Source organism: Coptis chinensis, chromosome 3, assembly GCF_015680905.1.
Source record: "Coptis chinensis isolate HL-2020 chromosome 3, ASM1568090v1, whole genome shotgun sequence".
Lineage (NCBI taxonomy): Eukaryota > Viridiplantae > Streptophyta > Magnoliopsida > Ranunculales > Ranunculaceae > Coptis > Coptis chinensis.
In genome coordinates this window covers 34953023-34976681 of record NC_141458.1, presented here as the reverse complement: position 1 = coordinate 34976681, position 23659 = coordinate 34953023, and the positions used below count along the sequence as shown (strand labels likewise).

Sequence of the window (23659 nt, the reverse complement as noted above, 5' to 3'; positions counted from 1 at the left end):
TTATAACAGAAATAGACATAAATAAAGATATTAGCAGCAATGACATTCTCGTTATTGAATTTTATGGGTAGAACGTGAGCTGAGTATCTGTACAAATAGCACGCTAGACAAGCAGAATCAATGAAGACTAGAGAACAATCCTCACCATAAAGCTGTTCCTAGATTCTGTCCCCGGCAAATGCACTATTGACGTGTAGATAGTAGGTCAGTAGAGCACTCAATTAGACTTCCATATCTAAAGAGCTCAATCACCCAAAAAAATTATACATTCATGAAAGTGAACTTCAACTCGTTCTACCCAAAAAAGGAAAATAACATTTTGTAATTACAACAGGACCATACATATTGAGATCAGATTAAAAAAACACTATAGATGAGGGACAGTTGCAACCAATTTACAGATCGCATGCCTTCCTAACAGACTAGTCCCCAGCCTTTCCTAAGAATGGAATGACTGAACAATACCTAAACTGGTAAGCATATGGATGACACTGAAAGAGGATGATCCAAAGGAAACTCGTGTACTCAAGGTTACTGGTTGTGAGGTATTTTAACTTGGAGGGGCAGGAATTAAGACAATTACCAAAAATTTCTAACAGTATGCTATCCCATTTTTAACACTTTTGTTGAGCTATAAACAGTGGATAAGATTCTTACAAATCTTGTACAAGTTCCGCATGGTTACTTTCCTTAACCAAGTCTCGGGTGCTTAGAGACCGGCCTCAACATTTTTGGCTGAAATGCCTGCTGACTAACTGCTGTTGCTGATTGATCTGTCAAAAATATGCAGATGACCATGTTAGGAAAACTTAAAGTATAAAAGCAGAAGTCAAAACAAAATTTTAACAGACAACAGTCATAGCAGGTAAGATCGACAGTTGAGTCCAAAAAAAAAACTTCTCAATGCAAGCTATTGCAATTGATCAATTACAAAAAATAGTGACAAAAGTTCACAATTCTCTAACCATCATTGTAACAGACCTCAGAAAGCTCATTCAAAAACATGCCATGCAAAACAAACCTCAGAAAGCTAAGATTGTTTAAGTTACATATGTCCCATGTCAATTACAATCCAAAACAAAGCAAATGAAATAATGAACTGAACAGAAACCTCAAATACAGAAAGAACTAAAGGTGCCATTAGGAAATTAAAAGGATGCAGCAGCTAAAAACAACATACTGGTAAATACAGGGGCAATTTGCAAAGGAGGTAAGACCCATGACTCTTAGTTATGACTTAAAAAGATTGACATATACTTAATATTAAACATGACTACACGAGCAATCACAATGAGCTGCAATCCTTAAGAAACCTTAAAATATTTTGCTTTCAATAAATTTATACGTGGATAAGAAACTTGCCGTTTCTTGGCTTCGGTGGTTTAGTACCAACTGTTGGAGCCATTTTGGGGGAAAGGGGCCTTTTCACGGACTTAGATTTTGATAAATTTTCTTGCTTCTTTGTAGATATGAATGCCGAAGGTAAAAGCGCATCCACAGCATCACGTTGTCGCTTCCTTGTCATAATCAAATCTTCGGATGTATCCATAATATTAGTTGTTTGGAATCCATTATTCACCTCCTCATCATGGTTACTCTCTGTACAAGAGAGTGAAATTGCTGACTTGTGTTTCTCCATATCCTGCTCAGAAGATTCTGCTGCTCCCTCCGACCTATTGGGATTTATGGTTTTTGTACTGACATCTATCTCCAGTTGTATATGGACCGGCGTAGTATCAGTTCCTGACTTCTCGCTTACAACTTTCCCCTTCGCAGCTGGCACCGCACTGGACATTTTGACACGCTTTGCATCGACCTCTTTCCGTTTACCTTGTCCATTTAGGACATTCCCTGTTGTCATGGAAGGACCCAAATCTTTTGATGGTTCATTTTCTTTCAATGGTTCATCATGAAGAACGTCACTGCTAATGGATTTATTGTCCCTTCCATCAGCTTTAAGTTTGATTTTATCCTTTCCAACATCATTCTTCAAATTTTTGGTCTTCCTTTCCACCGTTCCCTTGGCCAATTCCCCAGTTTGGCCACGATATTTTGAAGTATCTTTGACCATCTCACCAAGATTCGAAGGTTTAGAATCAGATCCACTGATGCTTTCTTCCTTTCTTCTGGAAGCTGAGGAAGACTTCTTAAACATGGACTCGTATGGTCTAACCATTGTTTTTATTAAACTTCTTTCCATAGCATTCTTAATTAAAGCAGACCAGTTTTGGTTTGTTCGCAATGTCTTTGCATTTCCAAGAATCCACAGGGACAGTTTGGCCCTTGTCAAAGCAACATTCATTCTTCTTACATCAGCAACAAATCCAATAATGCTTGAGTTGACCCCAGTGCTTGAACTCAGATCAGAAGCTCTCACTGTAGAAAGTATCAATATATCCACTTCACGGCCTTGAAAACCATCAACGGTGTTGAATTCCACATCAGCAGTAACACTAGGTCCAAATGCACTAGAAAACCTTGAGCGCAAAAGTGAAACTTGGCTCTTGTAGGGAGAGATTATGCCAATACGACCACCCACAAACTCTGACGGGTACCTTTTCCAAAAATTAAAGCATAAGTTCACTGAGAATCATGTTGAAATACAAAATGCCAGTATCACAGTCCTGCAAATAGTGAAATAGGCAAAGGTCAGGACATACCGCTTACTGAAAAACCTTAGCAGTTCAACAGCAGCAGCAGCTTCTGACTCATTACAGAGTGACATCGCACCAGAATTCTTCCCATGAGATTCTTGACCATCACTGACATCAAAAAATATATACGGCCCAAGATACTTATTTTCATGAAATGGCGCCACTTTGCTGGTCATTTGATCGCCATTTAGTAGTTTGTTATCATAAAAATGCAAGGAAGGAAATTTGCAAATCTCTGGGTGCATCCTATACTGCAAAACAAAAAAATAAAAATGCCAAATCATTATCGAAGTTAATTAAACGTAATTTGTCGTACAATTAGTGGAATAATAAAGTTAGATATAATGCTGAAGACTTTGTACTATGAGATTTGATATAGGCACAGAACAAAGCTAACTCTCATTATCAACATAATAATCAAAAACCTATCCTTATCAGATGTTTTAGCAACCCCTGTCCAGTTCACAATTCCAAAATTGAGAACCGAAAGACTACAGTTCAGTTCATGGATTCATCTAATCCCTCCCTCTCATTTCTGTAAATCAACTGTTTGAAGCAAATCTTGCAAATTAATAGGTGGAAAGGCATAAGGTGCTACCAAGATCCATCAGTTCTTTTCAAAACCGAGAAATTGACAAACAGTAAAATCTTTTCGGCTTCCATCCCGTTTCCATAGTATTTCAGTTTGTAAGTTTCTAAATCCGAGGACCTCGGTTTGGTTGCCAGTTTCAGCTAAACCCATCTGAAGCGAGCCGTGCACAGCCCTAGCACCACATCTGATTATTTCATAATACATATCACCACTTGAAAGGGGATTCAAGCAGGTATAAATGGTCCACCAGTGGGATGTTATGATGACAAGTATGGAATGTGATATCCTGCCCCCATCAGCAACATCTGCAACCCTGAGAAACAAACTCTGGTGGTCTTGTCCCTCTCATTAAAACTGGTTCATAAGCTGCAGGTCTTCTTTAATGAATGTCTGATGAAAGGGTAAGTAACAGGTGTATCACGTTTAAAGCTTAAAATAATTACAGTACATCCTTTCCCATCAATCATGTGCCCAGATTCAAGGAACTCGGTTACCATTTCTTGCATTTTGAGATGTGATATGATCTATTATAATTTGGTCTTTGAACTGGTTCAAGCCCTCCAACTCTAATTAAAAGTATTTGATTCTACAGAGGCCTATAAATGTGATACTTACAAGTCAAAAGCTAAATTACTATCTTAGTTCTTTAATCTCTGGGATTTAAAGGATGTCCATCAACAGAGGATTTGTCTATGGGAAAAGAAAGATGCACAGATACATACAACAGAAAGAAAACTACTATTTTTATACGTAAAAATTAATATATTAACACAATCAAAAGGATTACATCAACACTTAAATTATTAGCCAGAAACTAATTCTTCAAGACCAATACCACACGCCACCATCCCTGATACACCCTGGAACTGAAAGGTAAAGACGGGAAACCAAAAACCAAAAACCAAATAAACACCCAAAAACAGAAAACTAATGAAGTTAAAATAACAGAAGTGTAGGACTCTTCAGTTCTTCATTAATACGATAGAATACAAGTAGTATATCTAATATGTTAATCATGTGGTCTATTTACAGGTTTTGTCAACTGAGTATTATACATTCCGTGGTCACAAGAACATGAAATGTAGTAAGGAATGAAGAATCAAATATAATACAAAGTTTTTCTGTAGTGATTGGGTTTTACTGTTTAAGTTGAGTGTGTCTCTACCAATAAAACCAAGGAAAACAGTTTGTGCTAGTGTTCTAGTCTTGAACATTTCATTCTCTTCCCCGGAAATTCTATCAAGATATACAGCATCCAACCTTGGCCCCCATTTGTGCGGCTCCTCATAAAAGTGAACCGCATGTATAGCAATGGCTTCATGCTCTTCAACAAGCACAAGCCAATGACCATCAAAGCAAGTGTATAGTTAGGACATCTTGCATTGGCTACCTTAGGGAATAATTTATATTTTTTCTCCTTTCACCCCCATTTCCCTAGACTTTTAGTGCACATTACTACTTCCAGAAGAAAAGTGTGTTCAATTCACCTTCCCCCCCCACCCCCCCTCCTCCTTTTCAACTATACAACACTCCTTAGCATTAAACAGAACCAGACAAATATCAAAAAGGTACCAATCAAGATCTCCCCACTTCCACACACTCAATATCACATATAGTGAGTTAACCACCCAGCCTACCATTGCAGCCACATAGTTAAACGCAACTTCTCCACTACCCTAAAGTTGTTTTTCCTTCCACAAAATTACTTCCTCCCCCTTAGTTTCTTGTATCCACACAATCCAAGCTCTCCATCTCCTCCTCACCCATCTTTTTCCCACTCCCCAACCACCTCGGAATCCAAGATAGAATTTTCGGCTCCATTTACAACAAGTAACCCTCATCCCGTATGTTTTTTCCTCATTAAGCACTTCATAATCCAATAAATCATCCTCTTCAGCATAGGGCAAAGCTAATCATTGGACTCAAATGTAAATTAGCTTACACAAAACTACTCTTCCACTATCCTATAATTAGCACAAGAAAAAGATTAAGATCATTCAACGTCTGTAATGAATATAAAATTAAATATGTTGACATAATCAAAGGATTACATCAACACCTGCATTATTAACCAGAAGCTCAAATTCTTCAAGGCCAAATTCCCACCCCAACACCGCTATTACACCCTTAAAGCTAAGAAAGGAGAGCCAAAAACACCCAAAAAGAACTCCCAATAAACAAAAAAGTAACAATAACAGGTAACCAATTACAAAAACCTAAACCCCTCACGGTTCTCGTGTTCCACCACCACAAGTTCACTCCAACCTAAGCTTCGTCTTCCTCCCCCGCTGTTTCCATTTCCCCCTCCGCGTCTTCTCCATCCACTTCCCTACCATAGTATTCATCTGACATTTCCAAATCCAGCATCTCGTCCTTGGAATCGAATAAGTCATTGAAGTCTTCTTCCTCGGACTGTTTCCCCTGCCCTTGCCTGCTGTTACTGTTCCTGATGCACTTTTTCCCTTCTGGCATCCAGCATAGCCTGAATTTTGCCCCTACTTGTTCCCACCTTTACTCCCCATTGCTTTCCGAATTCAATCAACTAGTGATTCCAAACCAGTACTTAATTGAAAATCAAAAGGTCCTCCAAAACAATTGGAAAATCAACTAATAATCAAGTGTTTCTTATTTGAAGCTCACAATTAAATCTTCAAGCCTAACAGAACAGGAACAAATCCTAGAAAGTGTCTTTTCTTATCTGTCTAGTCTTTCCTTGACACACAAACTTGTGGAACCTTGTGCCGGATACAATGAACAAGCTGATGCAGACAATTTCTGCCCAAAAAAGAGAAGACAGAGACTAGGAAATATTCTTCGTCCCGATAATGGGTCACAGATGGAATCAAGTAGCGTTTCAAATTAGTTTTAACATATCTTTGATTAATAGACGTTGAGAACAACATAAAAGACTTGCTAAAATGGATAATAATAGGAATAGGATCCATCTAGTTTGAACACAGAGCATATGTTGCTTGGATTCCAGCAAATGAAACTTGAAACAAAAAAAGGTACCAACACAATAGTTATACTGGTTTCCTTTGCATACATTAGCAAATCCATCATTCAATTGGAGTTCAACAAATCTCCGTTGAGAAAAGGTGAGCAGAAAGCAAATTCAACAGATCAAAACAACAAAATTCCATGTATCTTAACAAAACAAAATTGCATATATCGTAACATTATAAACAGAAGTATCAGATATACCTGTTTGGCCAGCATAACAACTGGGTGACCAGCCCTTTGTAGACGTTCAAACATGCTGCACTCATACGAAAACTTGCTCGCCACATGAGATAGAACTGTTGCAGGAAGTTGTTTGGGATCTCCAACCTTCAAGAAGAAAAACCAAATCAATTGATCCTCATACTTCAATATCCCTCACTACTATTCTTTCGGTAGGTTGAGTTCCTCAAATATTTAAGAAAATAATAATAATATAATAAATAACATAAATCATTCATTGCTCACCATAATGCATTTAGTTTGATGTGATTTCAGAAGCTGAAAAGGAATCAAGGTAGCTGGTTCCAAAGCCTATGGTAAAACGCAGAATAAACAAATAGAATTAAACAGAAATCTTTTATGCAGAAGTATTGCCAGTTAATGTAACAAAGCATGGGAATGAAGAGAAAGTGCGTACTTGAGCAGCTTCATCAATCACAACAGCATCAAATAAAGTATGTTCGGAGGAACTCCCAAATTTATATATTGATAAAGATTCAGAACAGACCCGATACAGATCGCCACCACAACCACTCAAAGTAGTCACCACTATTTCAGCTTCCCTTAATATAGTATTGCGTAATTTATTTTTAAGTGCTCTTATTTCTTCAGAAGTTTTCTTTTCCTGGACCTGAGCAACAGCCAGATCTTTGCATATTTCTCGTTTCTGATCATACAGCTTTTTTAACTCTGCCCCTACTGCAGCTATTTCTTCCACGTCATCTTCGTTAGATGCCCCATCTTCTGACAAGCTTTTTGAGTTGGGATTTCCGTCCCTTAAATTAGCACGCTTAGCTTCATAGAACCTTATACGGTCCACTAACTTTTCCAAATTAGAACGTAGGATGGTTGAATTATCCCCCCTCAAATCATTCTTTGCTTCACAGTCTTTCACCTTTTCTTCTGACAACCGTTGATCCACCAGTGTATCAATAAAGAATGGTAAAGAAGATGGATGAACAGTTCTCGCATTTCCAACTCTTACCAAATAAGGTTTGTACATTTCCCCATTTTTGTCATAAAGCCCTTCATTTGATATTCTTGATACAAGTTCATCCACAGCTGCATTTGATTGCGCACAAAGTAGCACCCTTACTCTCGTAGAGTTATCGATCACTTTGTAATTGTTATCTCCTTCATTGAGCTGTCTAGCTACTGCAGCATCCTGCCAAGCTCTAGCAATTGCAGCAGATTGGTTAATCTGTGATCTTGAATTAGTGAATGAAGTGTTTCTTGGTGTCATACTGCAGTACTGTTGATTATGTGTGTCATTCTTCCACTGGGACGGTAAAGCAAGCAATCCACTGACAATAGCAAGAATTGTTCGAGTCTTCCCTGTACCTACAAGTTCAAGCAATTAAAAACATGAGGACATGAAGTATATTCCTTACCCAAAATTTCTTTTCTTATATAAAGTGGCAAGATGAGTAGTGAAGTTTTGGAAACCTGGAGGACCCTGAATAAGAGACAAATCAAAATCTCTTCTTGAACCATAAGCTCCAATCACGATACTGATAGCCTGGAGTTGACTGTCATTAAATGACGACTTGAATGCACGCTGCAACGGTTCTGGTAGTTTACTCAATTCAACTTTACTAGTTTCATAATCACCAAGAGGACGACAGGTGGGTTTCAAGATAACTGGAAGTATAGGGATATCCTTCAATGATGAGAGTGCTTGAAACTCTCGAAGTTGAGGTGTAATGCTCATGATCCGGTTTATAAACCATTTGCTTCGTTCCATAAGGAACCGTTTAGCTTTATTCAAACGTGATGAACCATTTTGGAGATAGAATCTTACAACTAAAATATTTGGCCTTCTTTTGTTGTCTTTCTCACGCCTTTCCACCTGACAGCAAGGACAATTAGAAAAAATTAATAATCTTCCAATACAAGTAGTAATCAGTTATGGTATCCAAGAAGTACAGGTAAAATAATCTAAATTCCAACCAATGGATGATCTCTCTCTCTCTCTCTCTCTCTCTCTCTCTCTCTCTCTCTCTCTCTCTCTCTCTAATTCACAAGGAGGTGATCAATGCTTCCCTCCACCCTTTGCAAAGTTGATAATATGATGTGCGGTTACAAATCCACTAGGCCTCTATAATTCCAATCATTACGCTTATTTGTCATGAAAGAAGGATCATCAACTTGATTGGTCAAGCAACACCCAATCATGAGAAAACTATACATACCTTTCCAACCATGTGCACATCATGAGAAGAGTTTTGCAGAGGATTTTTGGTTAGCAAAACCAAGTCATTTTCTGAACAGCCTTTAGACGCTGCAAATTCATTATCAGTAGAGACGCAACGAATAAGATGAAAATCATCAACCCTTTCCACTGAAAGCACAGACACACTTCCGCAGCACATCTCTTCTGATGAAGATGCATCTATGAAAGAGCTGTGCAGTTGAGCTTTGAACTCTTCCAGAACCAAAGGACGAAAAATGTCTACATAATCGTCAGGTGAGTTAAATGATACTGGTACCTCCTTTAATTTGATTGTCTCTGCATTTTCATCTTCATTGGCAGATGAAATTCGTACAGCTGAAAAATAATCCAATTCCAAAATTGGTCTATACCAGTCATCTAACCTTGGAGGCTTCAACCTTTTTTCTCCAGCACCTAACCTACGAAGATAACCAGATTTATTTTCTCCAGGCATATTAAGTTGAATCACTTGCCGTTTAGGAGCTGAAGGTCCTGGCTTTGTTGGCAATGACTGATGACGTCTTGCAGATTTAAGTGCAATCTCCCACGGATCATTTTCAATGTCATGCACTAATTCTTGTAGGATGTTGTCCCTTGTTTCAAGATCCACATTAGCTCCTATCCTCGCATCAGAATTTGCCTGATTTAAACTTTTTGAGCACACAGTTTTCTCAGAAAAGCTCTTCTGAATAGGATGATCTTTATCGTGTCGTAGGAGAACATCTTTCAAATTACGGCTAGACAACATTCCTTTATTTGTATCATCTACAACTTTTGATTGAGCAGGATAAGGTAAGTTTTTTGATGCATCAGACCCATGCTTCTGAGAAACAAACCCAACATTCTCTTCAAACTGGATCACATCTGGCAAGGTCTTAGGGCTGCTGGAAGAAACAGACGTCCTTACATGATCCCCATGTAAAATGCTTTCATCAGCACAAAGAACTAGTGTGTTTTCATTCGAGCGAAGACGACTTCTATCAGTACTAGTCAAAACAGCCGACCTGAAGGATGAGTTTTCTTCTGACTCATCATCTGAAAGAACAATTACTGTATCCTTACTCTTGTTCTTATCGAGTGCAGGTGAGTCTAGTACCTGCACCTCTACGTCCTTAAAAGATGAAGGTCCTGCATTTAAAGCTGAACAATTTTTATCAAATGGCAAACTTCCAAAGTTTGACTGTTCCACCTTAGGAGTAGAAATCCCAACTTCACTTGATATTGAGACAGATAGGTGTGCGAAATGTTCCTTTAATTTATCTACTGTAATGTCATCTGGAAAAAAGGAAAAAATACAAAAATAAATAAATAATGATATATCACCTAAACTTTCTAGAATAAAACTACAAATTGTATCGTTATATGCACCTAAAGAGTGGCTAAAACGAATGTGCCATACCACCAAACAAAAATAAGAACATTCACAAAAGACTCACCGCAGGACATAAGCGCTTCAATGGCCCTGAAAGTACTTGCAGAATCATGATGGCATAAATTACGTAATATATCTATCAATGTAGTCAATGCTTGCTTCCAGTATCTGGCCAAAATAGCCTGTGACGATCTACCCCAATCCACTAAATCCTGAACCCATCTTAAGTCAATATAACTGATTTCAGTCCGAGACAGCTTATGAAGAGATGAGCAGAGCCTCTCGAAAACAACTGGGAGTATCTCAAGTAAACGGATACATGACATCTGAAAATAATGAAAGGAACTAATGTCTAGTAACAATAAAACCAAAAACAGAAAATCAGATACCACATATGCGAAAGAATAAGAAAATGTCGTGAGAGAGGGTATACAGGACAAACTTGATGCCCTGCATCAGCACCCCTAACAAAAGATAGTATATTTTGACTTTGAATAAGTGGGCGGCCTCTCTAATAATTATATAAGCTCTAACCCTTTTTCCACCAAAAAATAATCCATTAAGGTGTAAGTTGAAAGTTAAGTTCTTAATTACTCAAGTTTTAACTCTTTCCAACACAAGAAGAGGGCCACCAGTCGCCACTATCTATAACGATTTATACTTCAATTTTTATTATTCTGAGTGTAACATATCTATCAAATCCCAGGGGCGTACTGGTCAAGCCTTGAGAGGTCCGCACAAAGGTCTGGGATCAAATCCCACCTTCAGGGGAAGAAAGGGGGTATTACGGGTTTAGGAAATGAAGACAGAACTGTCAAAACAACAGATTTAGCAAAAACAAATGTCGATAAATAGCAAAACTTACAATGAAATGTCAACAAATGACATGTTTTACCCCCCCCTCAGAACATTACTAGTAGTTAATATGCTACATGTCTCAAGCACCAAAATGAACTAGCACTTACAAAGAAATGTGTCTCAAGTTCTAGGGTGTGTGTTTTTTTTTTATCGGTAAAATGAGAATTTATATTAATATAGAAAAACTATTGCACGAAGGATGAGATATCCTACAAATACAAAAAACTAAAAGACATAAAGGAGCGTTCCATGAAAGACACGCCTCCAAACCTACTCCCGGCACATAACAAACTAAAAAGACAACAAAACGAAAGATCACTCCACAAAACATCTCCAACTAAGAACATGAAAGATTCCCACCTACACCCGAAATGCTCAAACGGGATGTCTTGTGTCTCCTCATGCACCTTAGACCGGAAAAACAACAGGCCTTTTATGAACATAATGACCTCCAAAGATGCCCCAACTCCCTCAAAGTTCTAGGGTGTGTTGCTCAATGCAAAACAGTAAAATTATCTAAAATTCATGCTTAACTATCTAACTAGTCCAAAAGTCCAAAAGTCCAAAAGGGAAGAACAGCTCGGCCACAGGTGGCATAGGCTTGGTTAAACTCAGAGACACTATTGTTGATTTCAAACAGTAAGTTACAGGGCCTTTTAGTTAAAAGTTAAAATGAACCAACAGAATAATGAATGGGTTTTATCCAGGTACCTGGGAGCTTTTATTATTAATAAATCCCTTCCCTCCTACCAAGCATTTACTTAAAGAAGGCCACAAAAGTTCTGAGAGTGAGTGACTGAATCTGTCCCATGATTTTGAGTCCACATCATTTGGAGGACCAGTAAGATCGACAGCTGAAGCAGTGAAAACTGGCTGCCGCAAAAATCCCCCTTGTGATGAAAAGCTTGAGCTATCAACTCGATTACCTGGTGCTTTTTGAGAAAAAGTCACCATTTCATTTAAAAGTTTGCGTAGAACAAAGAAGAAATGGTGTAACTTGTGAAAATTTGACAGAACAAAATCCAGTTGAACCTGAAAAAAGTAAACATAAAAGTTGATACTGTGTTTAAGTCATAATGTCATTCTTACATAATACATAATTTCAAACAGTGTGACATTATAATTTCCTTGTTCTAAACAATACAAAATTTTCAAGCCAAGAAATTGAACAATAAAAATACAACTCACCAGTTTCAGTGTGTGTCTCAAGCCTAAATAAATGGCAGAAAGAGAAGAGCCACTGGAGCAAAGGAACTGCAGTCCAGGAGCAAGCCCTCGCGTGCTCGAAACATGTTCCAAAATAAGCCTATCAACTTGCCTCACATTCTGCACCAAGCAGAAAAAATTTAGGGCTAACACATGACAGGAGGTGGATCAGTGAACATGCCAGAAAACAAAATATGGCCTTAAAGCGAAACTTGGCTATAGTAGTCTATTAGATAGTTCTGGACAATATTATCAGAAATCTAAAAATTATTACATATTGATTCCTTCTAATATGTAAAGCAAAAATCACAACTTACATCATTGGGGTCCACAAGTAAGAGAATCAAACTCTCAGCCATCCTTGGTTCCCATGTCCACTGCTTCCAAAGCTCTCCGTGCTCCATTTGAATGACAAAGTGAGCAGTTAACCTGAAATTTACCTCCCAGGAACAACAATAAATAGGTCACACTATCCATCTAAACGTACATAAAAAGAAATTTAGAACCATTCATTCAAATTCTATTGCATGACATGAATATCAAAAGTCGTAGAAAATTGTGCAAACCTCTTAAACGTTTTGGCTAGAAGGATACACATTGAAGATGCTTCAATGGAGTTTTTGCACACCATTCCATCTCCTCCATCATCAGCACCAGTTGGAACTTCCCACGTGAAAGAGATTTTTCCAGCATAGGATGATAGCCAAGATCTAACTGAAAGTTCCATTTCCAAACCACTGTCAAGTTCCACCATTGAAAAACGTGATAAAGCCCACAGAACAGCTTTGGAGAATGATATGGGGAAGATTGAAAGATTAGTTTCAACTAACACATCAAACCATAGCATGGGAATGCACATCCATCCTCTACATTCCCGAGCAGTAAGTTTGCTCTGGATACTAAATTCACTCCAACAACTACTATCCTTCTCCTCGACATCATGAAAAAATGGAAGCTCATCTTCATCTTCATTGGACTCCGCAGACACGCTACTATCAACACCTTGATGTGTGTGACACCTCAACATCAAACTTATCAAAGCCGCAGCATCAGACACTATAATAGTGTGAACAAGATCAAAAGCTGGTTGCCGCAGAGAAGCGTGAAGAGATGGATCTCTCAACGAGCAGATCAAGGAAGGGCCCCTGGGAAGGAAAAATATATCACCACATTTAGAGTCTTAAAATATTCTTACCTGTATAATCCAAACTTTTGTATGCATCTGAAGCTACACAGAAAGGGCTGTAAAGTTTTGCACACTCAATAAGACTTCCTATTCAACATGTCTCTTGGAAATCAAGGAGCCGTTTGGTAACAGTCATAAAAATCCATCTGTGACCAATAGTCAATAAAGAACCTCATACTGGATTTTAGGTAAAGGAGATAGTTGTTTGCTTAGCAATATTTTAGAAGCAGTCTCACTTTTGGAATGATATAACTCACAGAAAACGGCAGCAAAACTTATTTAAAGAATGTGAAATCCGCGAGACTCTCTCACTCTTAGTTAGAAACACTTCACTGGACTGAACACCCCACAAACCTTATTTAACGAGTGTGAAATCAGCAAGGCTCTCTCATTCTGAGTTAGAAGACTGCAGCACTTCACTGGACTCTCCCCAACAGACACAACCAACACTACAACTAGTGCACTAGTATAGTCAAACAAATTTAGGCACTTCAACCCATCTGCATCAGTCATCCTGCATCCCTAACTCCCCTCCCCCAAAATGACTGCAGCACGCCCAATATATCAAGTAAAATATGCATACAATTATATAGAGTACTATTTAACATGTCTCTTGAAAATCTATGGGTACTTCAGTAATTCATCTGTGACCAACAATCAGTAACAAACCTCATAATCGATTTTGGGTTAAACGCCATTGTCTCATTTTCAGAATGAGATAATAGACAAAAATGAATCAAGAACAATTCAAAAAATGTGAAAGTCCGCAAGAATCTCTCTCCGACTTAGAAAACAATAACACTGTACTTCACTAAACACCCCCCACCCCCAACACACACACCCACCCCCACCCATACGCTACATCTAGAACATCCTATAAATTTACGCAATTCGAACCATCCGCCTCAGTCATCCTGCATCCCCCCAACATACACATGCACTACATCATATATCATATAAGTAGACGCACCTCACCCCATCTGCCTCCCTCGTCTATGTTCTAGTCCAAGACCTCTCTCTCTCTCTCTCTCTCTCTCTCTCTCTCTCTCACACACACACACTAAAAAGGGCCCCTAGTACATACATTTTGAAATAATTCTTTCAAAGTCATACTGTTTAAAATGTAAGGAATTCCGTCGAGAAAGAATTGGTAAGTTAGATTTGACTTTGAACCAGTGAGTCAGTCACCATGAATAATAGACAAAAGAACATAACAAGCAGAGAGTAAGTTGGTGGCTCACATATTTATTATGAAATGATAATTAAAAAGAATAAGTACACAAACAGAAGACTGAAATTTGCATACCACATGTGTGCGCACTCGAAAGGTGGACACGGAGGATTCATCTTATAACCTCGATGTATGATAAGAAGAGCTATCTGAAATAAAAGAATTGCAAGAGAGATGAGCCAGATTGGAAGAAACTAAGTCAAATGAATCTGGAAACAAAAAAAAAATCTAATAAGAGAATACACAAAGCATTGATTTCCCAAGGAAATAGGAGTCGTCATTTTAAATTGCAATATTCCAAGCAGTAATCTCAGTAAGTAAACATAGGTACAATAAACATTCAGAGGAAGAAAAATGCTAACCTGGCAAGCCTTTTTTCCCATTAAAGCGCTAAAGTTGCTACTCATCTTTACTTGATGAAGGAGAAAGTACAGAAAATGCCTGCGCTGCTTTTCATATTCCCCATCTTGCAAAGCCTCAAGTGACTATATAGAGAATTGATGAATCAAAACGTCACAAGTTACAGTCTCACAGACATAACACAAGGAATCAGAAACTCGATTCACGAGATAACGCTAAAATACCATCGAGCCGCCTTGAAATTTAAGTTTGGTGATTTCACACTCACTTTAAACCCATCTTCATCTTCAGAACAATGTAAGGTGAAAACCCTAGAATTTAAAAGAGACTTATCTTGTTTATCATTTTCATAAATTAGCTTACAATGACATTATCATGCTCATAAGTTCCATGTACAGACCACCTGATCCACGAGATATATTCAAGATGCCATTGAGCCACCTTGAAATTTGGGTTTGGTGATTTAACACTTCATGTTATACGGTTATACCCATCTTCAAAAAGGTGTAAGGTGAAAACCTTCGAATTGAGAACATAACTATCTCGATTATAATTTTCATAAATTAGTGCATGAATCAATGATACATAAGTATGCATCAAAAGACCAGAATGATTCTAACATGCCTGCAAAAATGGCTGGAAAAGATCGAAAATTTCTTTATGGCTTTTCTCGTTTCGAGTATGAAAACACTGACCCAATAGTGTGTTTCGCATCACACTTGGAGATAACGTGGTTCGCAGCCAAAGCTTGCATCCTGAGAACAAGGTCAAGAGAGAAAATACTTAATGATTGAGTGCATTCAGCAGAATATAATCGTTGACAAGTGGAGGACAAAGGGAAACCCACCAAGCATTTCAAAGAGTAGCCTCAGGCAATTAACAGCATAAGTAAATTCAAGTGAATCATCACTGACATGGTTGAGAACAATACTGAGGAAACTAGGATATCGCTCCAATATCCCCTCTTCAAATGCTGGAGGCTCTAAGAACCCAAGCCTAAGACAATGACATCACTATTAGGAGAGTCATAGACAGCCAAATAAATAGCAACCTCAAGTAATTGAGTCTTGAAGCGGAACTATTCTTACAAAGCTTTAATTCCAAGCCAGACGTTTGCGCGTTCAAGCTGCACTCTTGGCCTTGAAGTCTCCAAAGTCGATGTTAAGGATTCAGTCTCCAGATAACTTATGCATTTCTTAAGCAAAGGCTGCAAGGGCTCCAAGTCTGCCGCTATCCTGAAGCAATTTGAAAACAAATTCACACCAAATCAAAAAAAATAATATTAATAAATAACTTAGCAACTAGAAATAGAATTTTCAAAAAAGAACATATATTGTAGTTTGAAGCCAACACAAAGGAGAAATAAACAGATATAAGATGCAAAACAAGCTAATAACATAAGAAGTGGTTCCTCGTCTCTGTTTTGTGCATTAACCGTGTTATTCTAATCTGTAGCACGTTTCAAGTCTACCAGACCTAGTTTCACTACCGCAGCTTTTGGTTACCTGATACATTTATAGAACCATAAAGATGGGAAGCTAAAACAGCATAAGAGGACCACTTCCAATTCAATAAAAAGTACATTCTCCGGGACCCAATACATGCTGTAAGCATAAAATCTACATAGGAATAACTAATCAACTGTTTACTAGCCATTTGTTTTTATGATATTCTCTTTTCCATATAGCACAGAACCAACACCATAGACAGCATTACAATTGAGATGCCAACAAAATCTACATTAATAACGATGATGACAAAAACTGTACTTAGTTTTGATTTTTAGGAGTCTTCAATAGGCCAAGATGCAAATCACCGACTGCCACCAACCCAGCCAAATATGAGCAATCTCACTTATGCCCTGTGGAATGTGGGAAAGAAGAAGGAAAGATCTTTCCGACAAAGTGGCAATCATTCAAGGGTAATGTGCAATCATGCCAGACTGTTCTTTTCTGCGAGGAAGTTACTTTTAGCATCTAGGCAAGCATTTGGTGTCACACCTCCACCCATTGCAAATCATTCGACTAGGATGTAGCATGTAGCTTCGATTGTTCATAAGTGCAACCAAAACATGTTCTGATCCCTTCCGTACAATCTCATTTTGACAAATTTTCTTATAGTAAATCTAATAAAGAACACTAAACTATTTCAGCATTGCAAGATTAATGCAAGTGGTACCTCAATTTTCCATTGCATCCAGCTAGGCGAAGACCAATAGAACGAACTCTTCTACTCTTAAGAAAAAGAAGTGCATAAACACCCTGAAGGTACAGACAGATCACAAAATGGTGGATATAAAATTAATAAGAAATTATGTGAAACACAAAACCTCCAGTGAACTCAATTCAAGATGACATTTACCGGATATTGTTGATGTCCAGCCAGTGTAAGTTCATAGGAATCATCAATTGCTTCAATAAAGATTTGGAATTCAGTGAGCAAAGACTGGTCATCTAACAAAACAGGGAACATTAACACCTGCGATTCAAATACATGGATGCTTAGCTCATAAATGCACACGCACACACAAGAACATGTCGAAGTCCATACCAATCGATCCAAACAAGTGAAGCACACCTAACGAGAAAGCCACTAACATGTAGAGCAGCAGGGATTCAATATGACCAGTACATTGTAACAAAGACTGCTGAATTTTGATATTTTTAAGAGTTTAAGGAGGGAGGGTTATTACGACACATCAAAATGAATACAAAATCTTGAGTGTTTGGACACAAAAGGCAGGCTTACAAAATGGTATCATCAGATATGAGTAGGTATTCAACTCAAATTCAAATTAAAGATTAGAATGGTGAAAAGAGCTGCATTTGTTAAGCATGTAGCTCCCATATAGGTTAAGTTGATATATAACGCTAGTTGAAAGGAGCACATGGAGAAAACTACGGTGTATATATTAAAGGCGCCATGATCACTGACCAAAAGTTGGAAAAACTTTGACTTATTCTAACTGATTGAACAGGCTTTCTCTTAAACGGACTGTCCGTTAATGGACATGTTATATAGTGTCTTGAGCAGCTTATTTAGTGTCTTGCACAGCTCATATAGTGTCGTATATAAGCTGCCCACGAACAAGTTAATAAGCGTAAATTAAAAACCTGTTCAAGACAATATAAAAGCTGTCCCACAAACATGTCCGTTTAAGAGAAAGCCTGACTGGTTGAAATACTAATCAGGTAGAAAATAGTTAAAATAAAGAAGAATCTATATTGGTAATTCTCTTCTCTTTGAGAATCTCATCCAAACAAACTCGCTATAAGCATAAAAAAGTAACTGTTTCTACATTGTCAATCAAGACCAACATTATTACTACCCATGGTGCTTGCAGCTGAAACTGCAGCACAACAGGGAGGGGTACAACTGTGGATTCAAACTGACTCTATCGCAGTCAAATTGCTGCTTTCGAGAGAGACAGAAGATACCATGGGGACTGAGATCCAATCAGGCTTGTGATACAGAAACTAAAGAGACTTAAAAAATCTCGTAAGGACTGGAATAAAGCAACATCAAGATGGAAGCAGTTGTGTGTGTGTTTTTTTAAGGACAGAGAGAGATATGCGTCTGTGTGTGTTCGTGTTTTTTTAAAACACATTTGTTGTTAGTAGAGATAAGTTGCATTCCAGGTAGCTATTTGCCAACAATACTTAATTTAATTCGGTCATGGAGAAAAAAATCCATACACACAATCCATGATCACGCTATAATTGTAAAACCTCAACATCTTTTCTATAGCCCTCTACCATTAATTCTCATCCATAAACTGTCTTTATCCTCCAAACGTTTTTATCAAGTGTCATCCAACGGTTGACTGGTTCAGAGAATAGCCTGATGCATCTCCACAGAGTATGTTGGTGCGGCTATATGGACAAAATACGTTCTGAGGTATAATGAACTATTTAAAAGGCTCATAATGAAATTATTATATTCAGAGGACAACCAGCTATTGTGGTGGGCATCTGTTTGGCTTCCAAGGAACGTTTGTGCTACTGAAATTTCCCATTTTAATAAAAAGACTAGTAGATTCCAAGGGCTGTTTGTGCTACTTGATTGTCTTTTTGCCTTGTTCTTTTCAAGTGAGGCTTTAAGACCCACCAACAATTCTCGGGAGAGGAAGCACATGAAAAGGGCCTAAGGGGTCCCAACCTAAAAAAAAATCTTCAGTCATATAGATGCTAGTCCAAATATCCTGTCTTTAAACTATATTACAATTATCAACAAGAAAAATAAAATGGGAAGTACAGTGAGAAATCTAATTTATCTCTCATGTATACAGTGATATAAGATTTGAGCTCCAATCATTATCAATAAGAATATAAAAAGAACTCCAAATATGAAATGCAAAAAAAAAAAAAAAAAAAAAAAAAAGGAAAAGGCCCATAAAAGGATAAAAAGGACTCCAAACGAATACTAAAAATAGGAAAGAATGGGGGTACATAAAAGGTAACACAAGAGGCACATATTCCAAGTTGACCATTATTCTCGCCTTAGGCCTACTTCATAAAAAATCATCTAAAAAAATATTCCATGTTACCAGCAATTGCAGGAGATACAAACAGTCAGGACAAGATAATAAGATAAATAGAGTTGCAGCCAGACATAAAGAAGCCAGATACACAGGAATACCGTACCTCGAACATGACACTAACAACTTCAGCATTGTAAAGTTCAGAATCCATTTCTCCGTGAGTGATCTTTGCATTTATTTCTCTAAGGTGTTGAGACACCCTTTCCTCGTCAAGACTTCGTAATACAGTAAGAAGGGGACCAACACAGCTAGACTCATATTCCACATTGTACATTTCCTGAGCTTGATGGTATTGGCAAATGCATTGAGTGCAGTGCCGCATTTCCTGAGAGATTCTCCTCCACAGAATTTTGAGAGGAGAATCATCGCGCTCATCCTTGAAATAATTGTAAAAGGTTTCTAAAAGAGGTCCCATCAAATCCCATGAGCGACACCAGATATGTGTGTCCTTTTGCAAACAAATCAAAAAATTGAAGGTATCTGAAAACCTGCACCCCAAATTCAAATATATCATCAACTAAATCCATTCCCTTTCTAATAATACAGTACAAATTCAAGAATAAGAGCGCAAAATTCCAAGATGAAACGCAAATAAGTACTCTAGAAAGAATTCCAAATGAAATCAGAACCAAAGAGAAAAAACTTATGAAAAGTCGTAGGGTTAACTTATACATGATTTTAAGATATGACAAATCTTAGATGCTAATATTGAAATTTTTCCAAACAGGACTACACATTAGAAGCCTCTAGTCCATTCATAATAAATAGATGATTTATTTGATGCACTGTGTTTTGTATGCCAAATCAATTACTTGGGCATATCAAATTAATTCCTGTTCAGTCATACACAACTGCAACGGCCCATGAAACAAGTGCACTGAGGCTCTCTTCCAAAATCCATGAATCACACTAGCCCCTCAACTAAAGAAATTAAAGTGGCAAACTAATGACTATTTGAACATCTTGGTCCAATCGTATCCTGATCTTGATTAAGAACAGGGCTTTCTCTGGTATAACATAGTATGCCCATCTATTAACAAAGGCCATAGGATGCCAAGTTGGACTCGTTACTCCAAGTAGCAGTAAAGTAGCAATCACAAGGACAGCAACTAAGTATAATAACAAGTCTGCTGCCACCGTCAACTGTTAAAAAGTAGGTTGGGAACAATACTTTTATAACAATTCATACAAGTAAACAACATTTGTATTCTAGATAAATACTAAATACCCATGTCCCACTGCCTTCATATGTTATCACTTGTTAGAAGATCGGGACTAACATCCCCCCATCTCACAACAAAAGACTCAAAATGAAAACTTCAAAAATCCACAACACATTACTCCAATAGTAAAGATGGGGAGATTATGTATAAGATCCTTGATGTCATGTGTCATTAATGATGTTCTTGTAAATTTGTTTTTCCTTTTTTTCTTCTACTTGTAGGTTATCTCTTTTTTTTTCTTTTTTTTTTTTTTGCTTGGTAAGAGGAATAGTATATTAAAATTTACGAAGAGTTACAAAAGTTGTGTGAACAGGTCAAACATGCATGCCTGTTCAGTTCAAAGGTAAATGGACACAAGAACATCACCTAAAGTGATAGTCTAATTCCAACATGACAATCAAGCAAATCTTAAGAAGACTTCATAGGGAGAGCCTCCCATCTTAGCAGCCATGGTGGCTTCCCTTCAAACACTTGACTCTCATTAAGTTGAAGAGCAATGGAGGTGATTCTAACGTACTGTAATTTACTGACGCAACTCGTAGGTTATCTCAACCTACTATTTATTTGAATGAAAATGTTCACTTCAATGATCAAAAAATAGAAAATAAAATCGTGATTGAAGTATGTGAAGTCAAGTGATGATAGAGGATTCAACAAAAAGATTCCATCCTCGCCCCATATCTGTTACTATTTATCCATCCCCACCACATTACCAATCTTATCTAAAGTACCAAGCATAGTGGATTGGCGACAATATAGTCTGCTCTTCCAATAATTGGTTAAACATCAAAGATTTATGGTCCAGTATCAGCTACAAAGCTTCTCGTAACTCCAACACAAAAAATTATGTGAATCAGAAGCTAAGGCCACTACTTAAATCTGATCTGAGGTCACAATTACATACTACATTGTCATATTTTGAGTAGACAACTTCCTTCCTTAATCCTAGAACTAAATTACTATCAAAAAGCACTAAATTATTTCCCAACAAAGCATTGTCCCTCTATTACTTAATCATCATTATTATAATATAAAATTATAAATTGTTTCATTTCTTCATTTCTTGATTTATAAATAACTGAAATGAATCACTCACGAACTACATAAAACGCAACCCACTTCAATCATCCAATTTAAACACATGATTAAAAACCAACTACAAAATTGACATCAAATTCAAACTATCAATAACCTCAAATACACTTTAAAAAGGACAATATAAATTAGTAGAGGCACACACGAACGAACCATTCTTCTTTCAAATGACGGATTTGTCTCTGTTTAAAAGAATCATTATCGTCATTATCGTCCTCATCTTCAATTCCTCTCCATCGATCTAATAACTCTCTTCTACTACAAATCTTCTTCGTCATTATTTAAAACTGAAGAAAAAAATTTATTTTAAAGTGATTTTAGGCCATGCATGAAAATTTTATTACAGCGATGATATTGTTTAGGGTTTTCCTTTTTCTTTTTTCTTTTTTCTTTTTTGGAGGAGAGAACAAAATGAATGAAGAAAGAATGAGCGGAGTTTTTATATGTGGGATGAAATGATATACAATGACGAATTTGACCTTGGGTGGTTGGGTTTATTTACGAGTTTGAATTTCTATAAATTGCAAAATGGGATTGTTGGAAGAAGCGGGAAATATTAATGCTAAAAATGAACAGTTGTCATTTTTGGCTATAAAATTTTCTCCACAAATTGACCTAATTTTGGTTTTAGGCATGGTTCATCAATAATTACGGTTTTAGGACAAAAACGTGCTGACATCAGCATATATCACTAATAATTTCACTATAAGGACATTTTCGGACTGACGTCATCAAGTTATTTTTTATTAATACGACTTTCTTCTCCATCTAGCAAGAAAAAACTCAAACTATAAACTTGTAAAATATTTTTGAGATCTAATTGTTTCCATCTTTGAGCTAGTTGATTTGAATGTTGTGAACTTGTGATTAGTGATTTAAGATATGATAAAACATTTATTTTCTTCTCCATCTAGCAAAAAAAAACTCCAACTATAAACTTGCAAAAAAATTTGAGATCTAGTTGTTTTCATCTTTGAGTTAGTTGATTTATGTGTTGTGATTAGTGATTTAAGCTATAAGAAAACACTTTATTCTCTTATGACAAACACTCTTCTCATTTCTCAATTATAGATTATTGTTAATTGAAAATTAAATGGGTCGATTTCAGTACCAGTTCGACAAACAATTGAACAACAATTGAAATTATTTTTTCAAATCCTCGAATCTTACGTTAATCAATTGCGTGATTTATCTCAATTTCGATATTGTTATCGTCGATGATATTTTTAAGTTTGGAGTAGTAATCCGATACACATGCAAATACCACTATGCATGTGTACAACACACATGCACAGATCATTATGCATGTAATGATGTATGCATGTGATACCAACATGCATACATCATTATGCATGTGTATAACACATATACAAACATTATTATGCATGTGTATAACACAAATGCAAACACTATATATGTGTATACATGTGCATAACAAATATGCAAACACTACTATGCATGTGTATACCACACATGCACACACCATTTATGCATGTCTGTAATAAACATGCAAACATTACTACCACACATGCACACACCAATATGTATGCGTTCAACAAACATGCAAACACCACTATGTATGTATACAACATGAAATAAATTAAAATTTTCATGTTAGTCATAACATAAAATGTGAGTGTGCTTGAAAAGTCACGTGGGAGTTTTCCGTATTAGCCACAACATTTTGATTTTGATTTAACTGATAAAAACTTAAATAAAGGTAATATCGTTTTTCTATAGTGGTCAACCCGGTTTGTTCTTAAACCATTATTATTTGTCAACCCAAACTAGAAACTAAATTAATCCCCAATTCTGTCCTATAGGCCTGTTCTCTTAATTAGTAACTAGTATACTGTATAAGATGATCCAATAAAATAAAATCAATGCTACATAGCTATGGTCTATGGA

At 37.0% G+C, this 23659-nt stretch overlaps 1 protein-coding gene across 2 annotated transcripts; it reads right to left on the bottom strand.

The window, feature by feature from the left end:
* Nucleotides 1-248: 248 nt before the first annotated feature.
* LOC147509332 (P-loop containing nucleoside triphosphate hydrolases superfamily protein) lies at nt 249-22169 on the bottom strand. 2 transcript variants are annotated; one of them, XM_086601665.1, is made up of 22 exons: nt 21905-22169; nt 19537-19921; nt 17255-17371; nt 17072-17154; nt 15982-16128; nt 15741-15889; nt 15518-15648; nt 14896-15018; nt 14609-14682; nt 12683-13261; nt 12434-12545; nt 12099-12236; nt 11622-11942; nt 10117-10378; nt 8661-9955; nt 7915-8317; nt 6887-7809; nt 6715-6780; nt 6451-6576; nt 2661-2905; nt 1363-2555; nt 249-773 (listed from the first exon to the last, which is right to left on the bottom strand). In XM_086601665.1, exons 1-22 carry the CDS (start codon nt 22027-22029, stop codon nt 691-693), a joined length of 7080 nt encoding a protein of 2359 aa, XP_086457791.1. In that variant the 5' UTR covers nt 22030-22169; the 3' UTR covers nt 249-690. The 2 variants fall into 2 exon arrangements, with proteins under 2 accessions (XP_086457791.1, XP_086457792.1); XM_086601666.1 differs by lacking the exons at nt 15741-15889; nt 15982-16128; nt 17072-17154; ... (1 more) ...; nt 19537-19921; nt 21905-22169 and having other exon boundaries at nt 15589-15648.
* Nucleotides 22170-23659: the final 1490 nt, after the last annotated feature.

Bases quoted from the DNA above. Each gene is read 5' to 3' on its own strand.
- LOC147509332 (XM_086601665.1), bottom strand. From the start codon at position 22,029: ATGACGAAGAAGATTTGTAGTAGAAGAGAGTTATTAGATCGATGGAGA. The intron at 16,129-17,071 runs GTACCACTTGCA...AAATTGCTTCAG, and splicing joins GGATGCAATGGAAAATTGAG to GATAGCGGCAGACTTGGAGC. The intron at 6,577-6,714 runs GTGAGCAATGAA...TTCTTCTTGAAG, and splicing joins ATCAAACTAAATGCATTATG to GTTGGAGATCCCAAACAACT.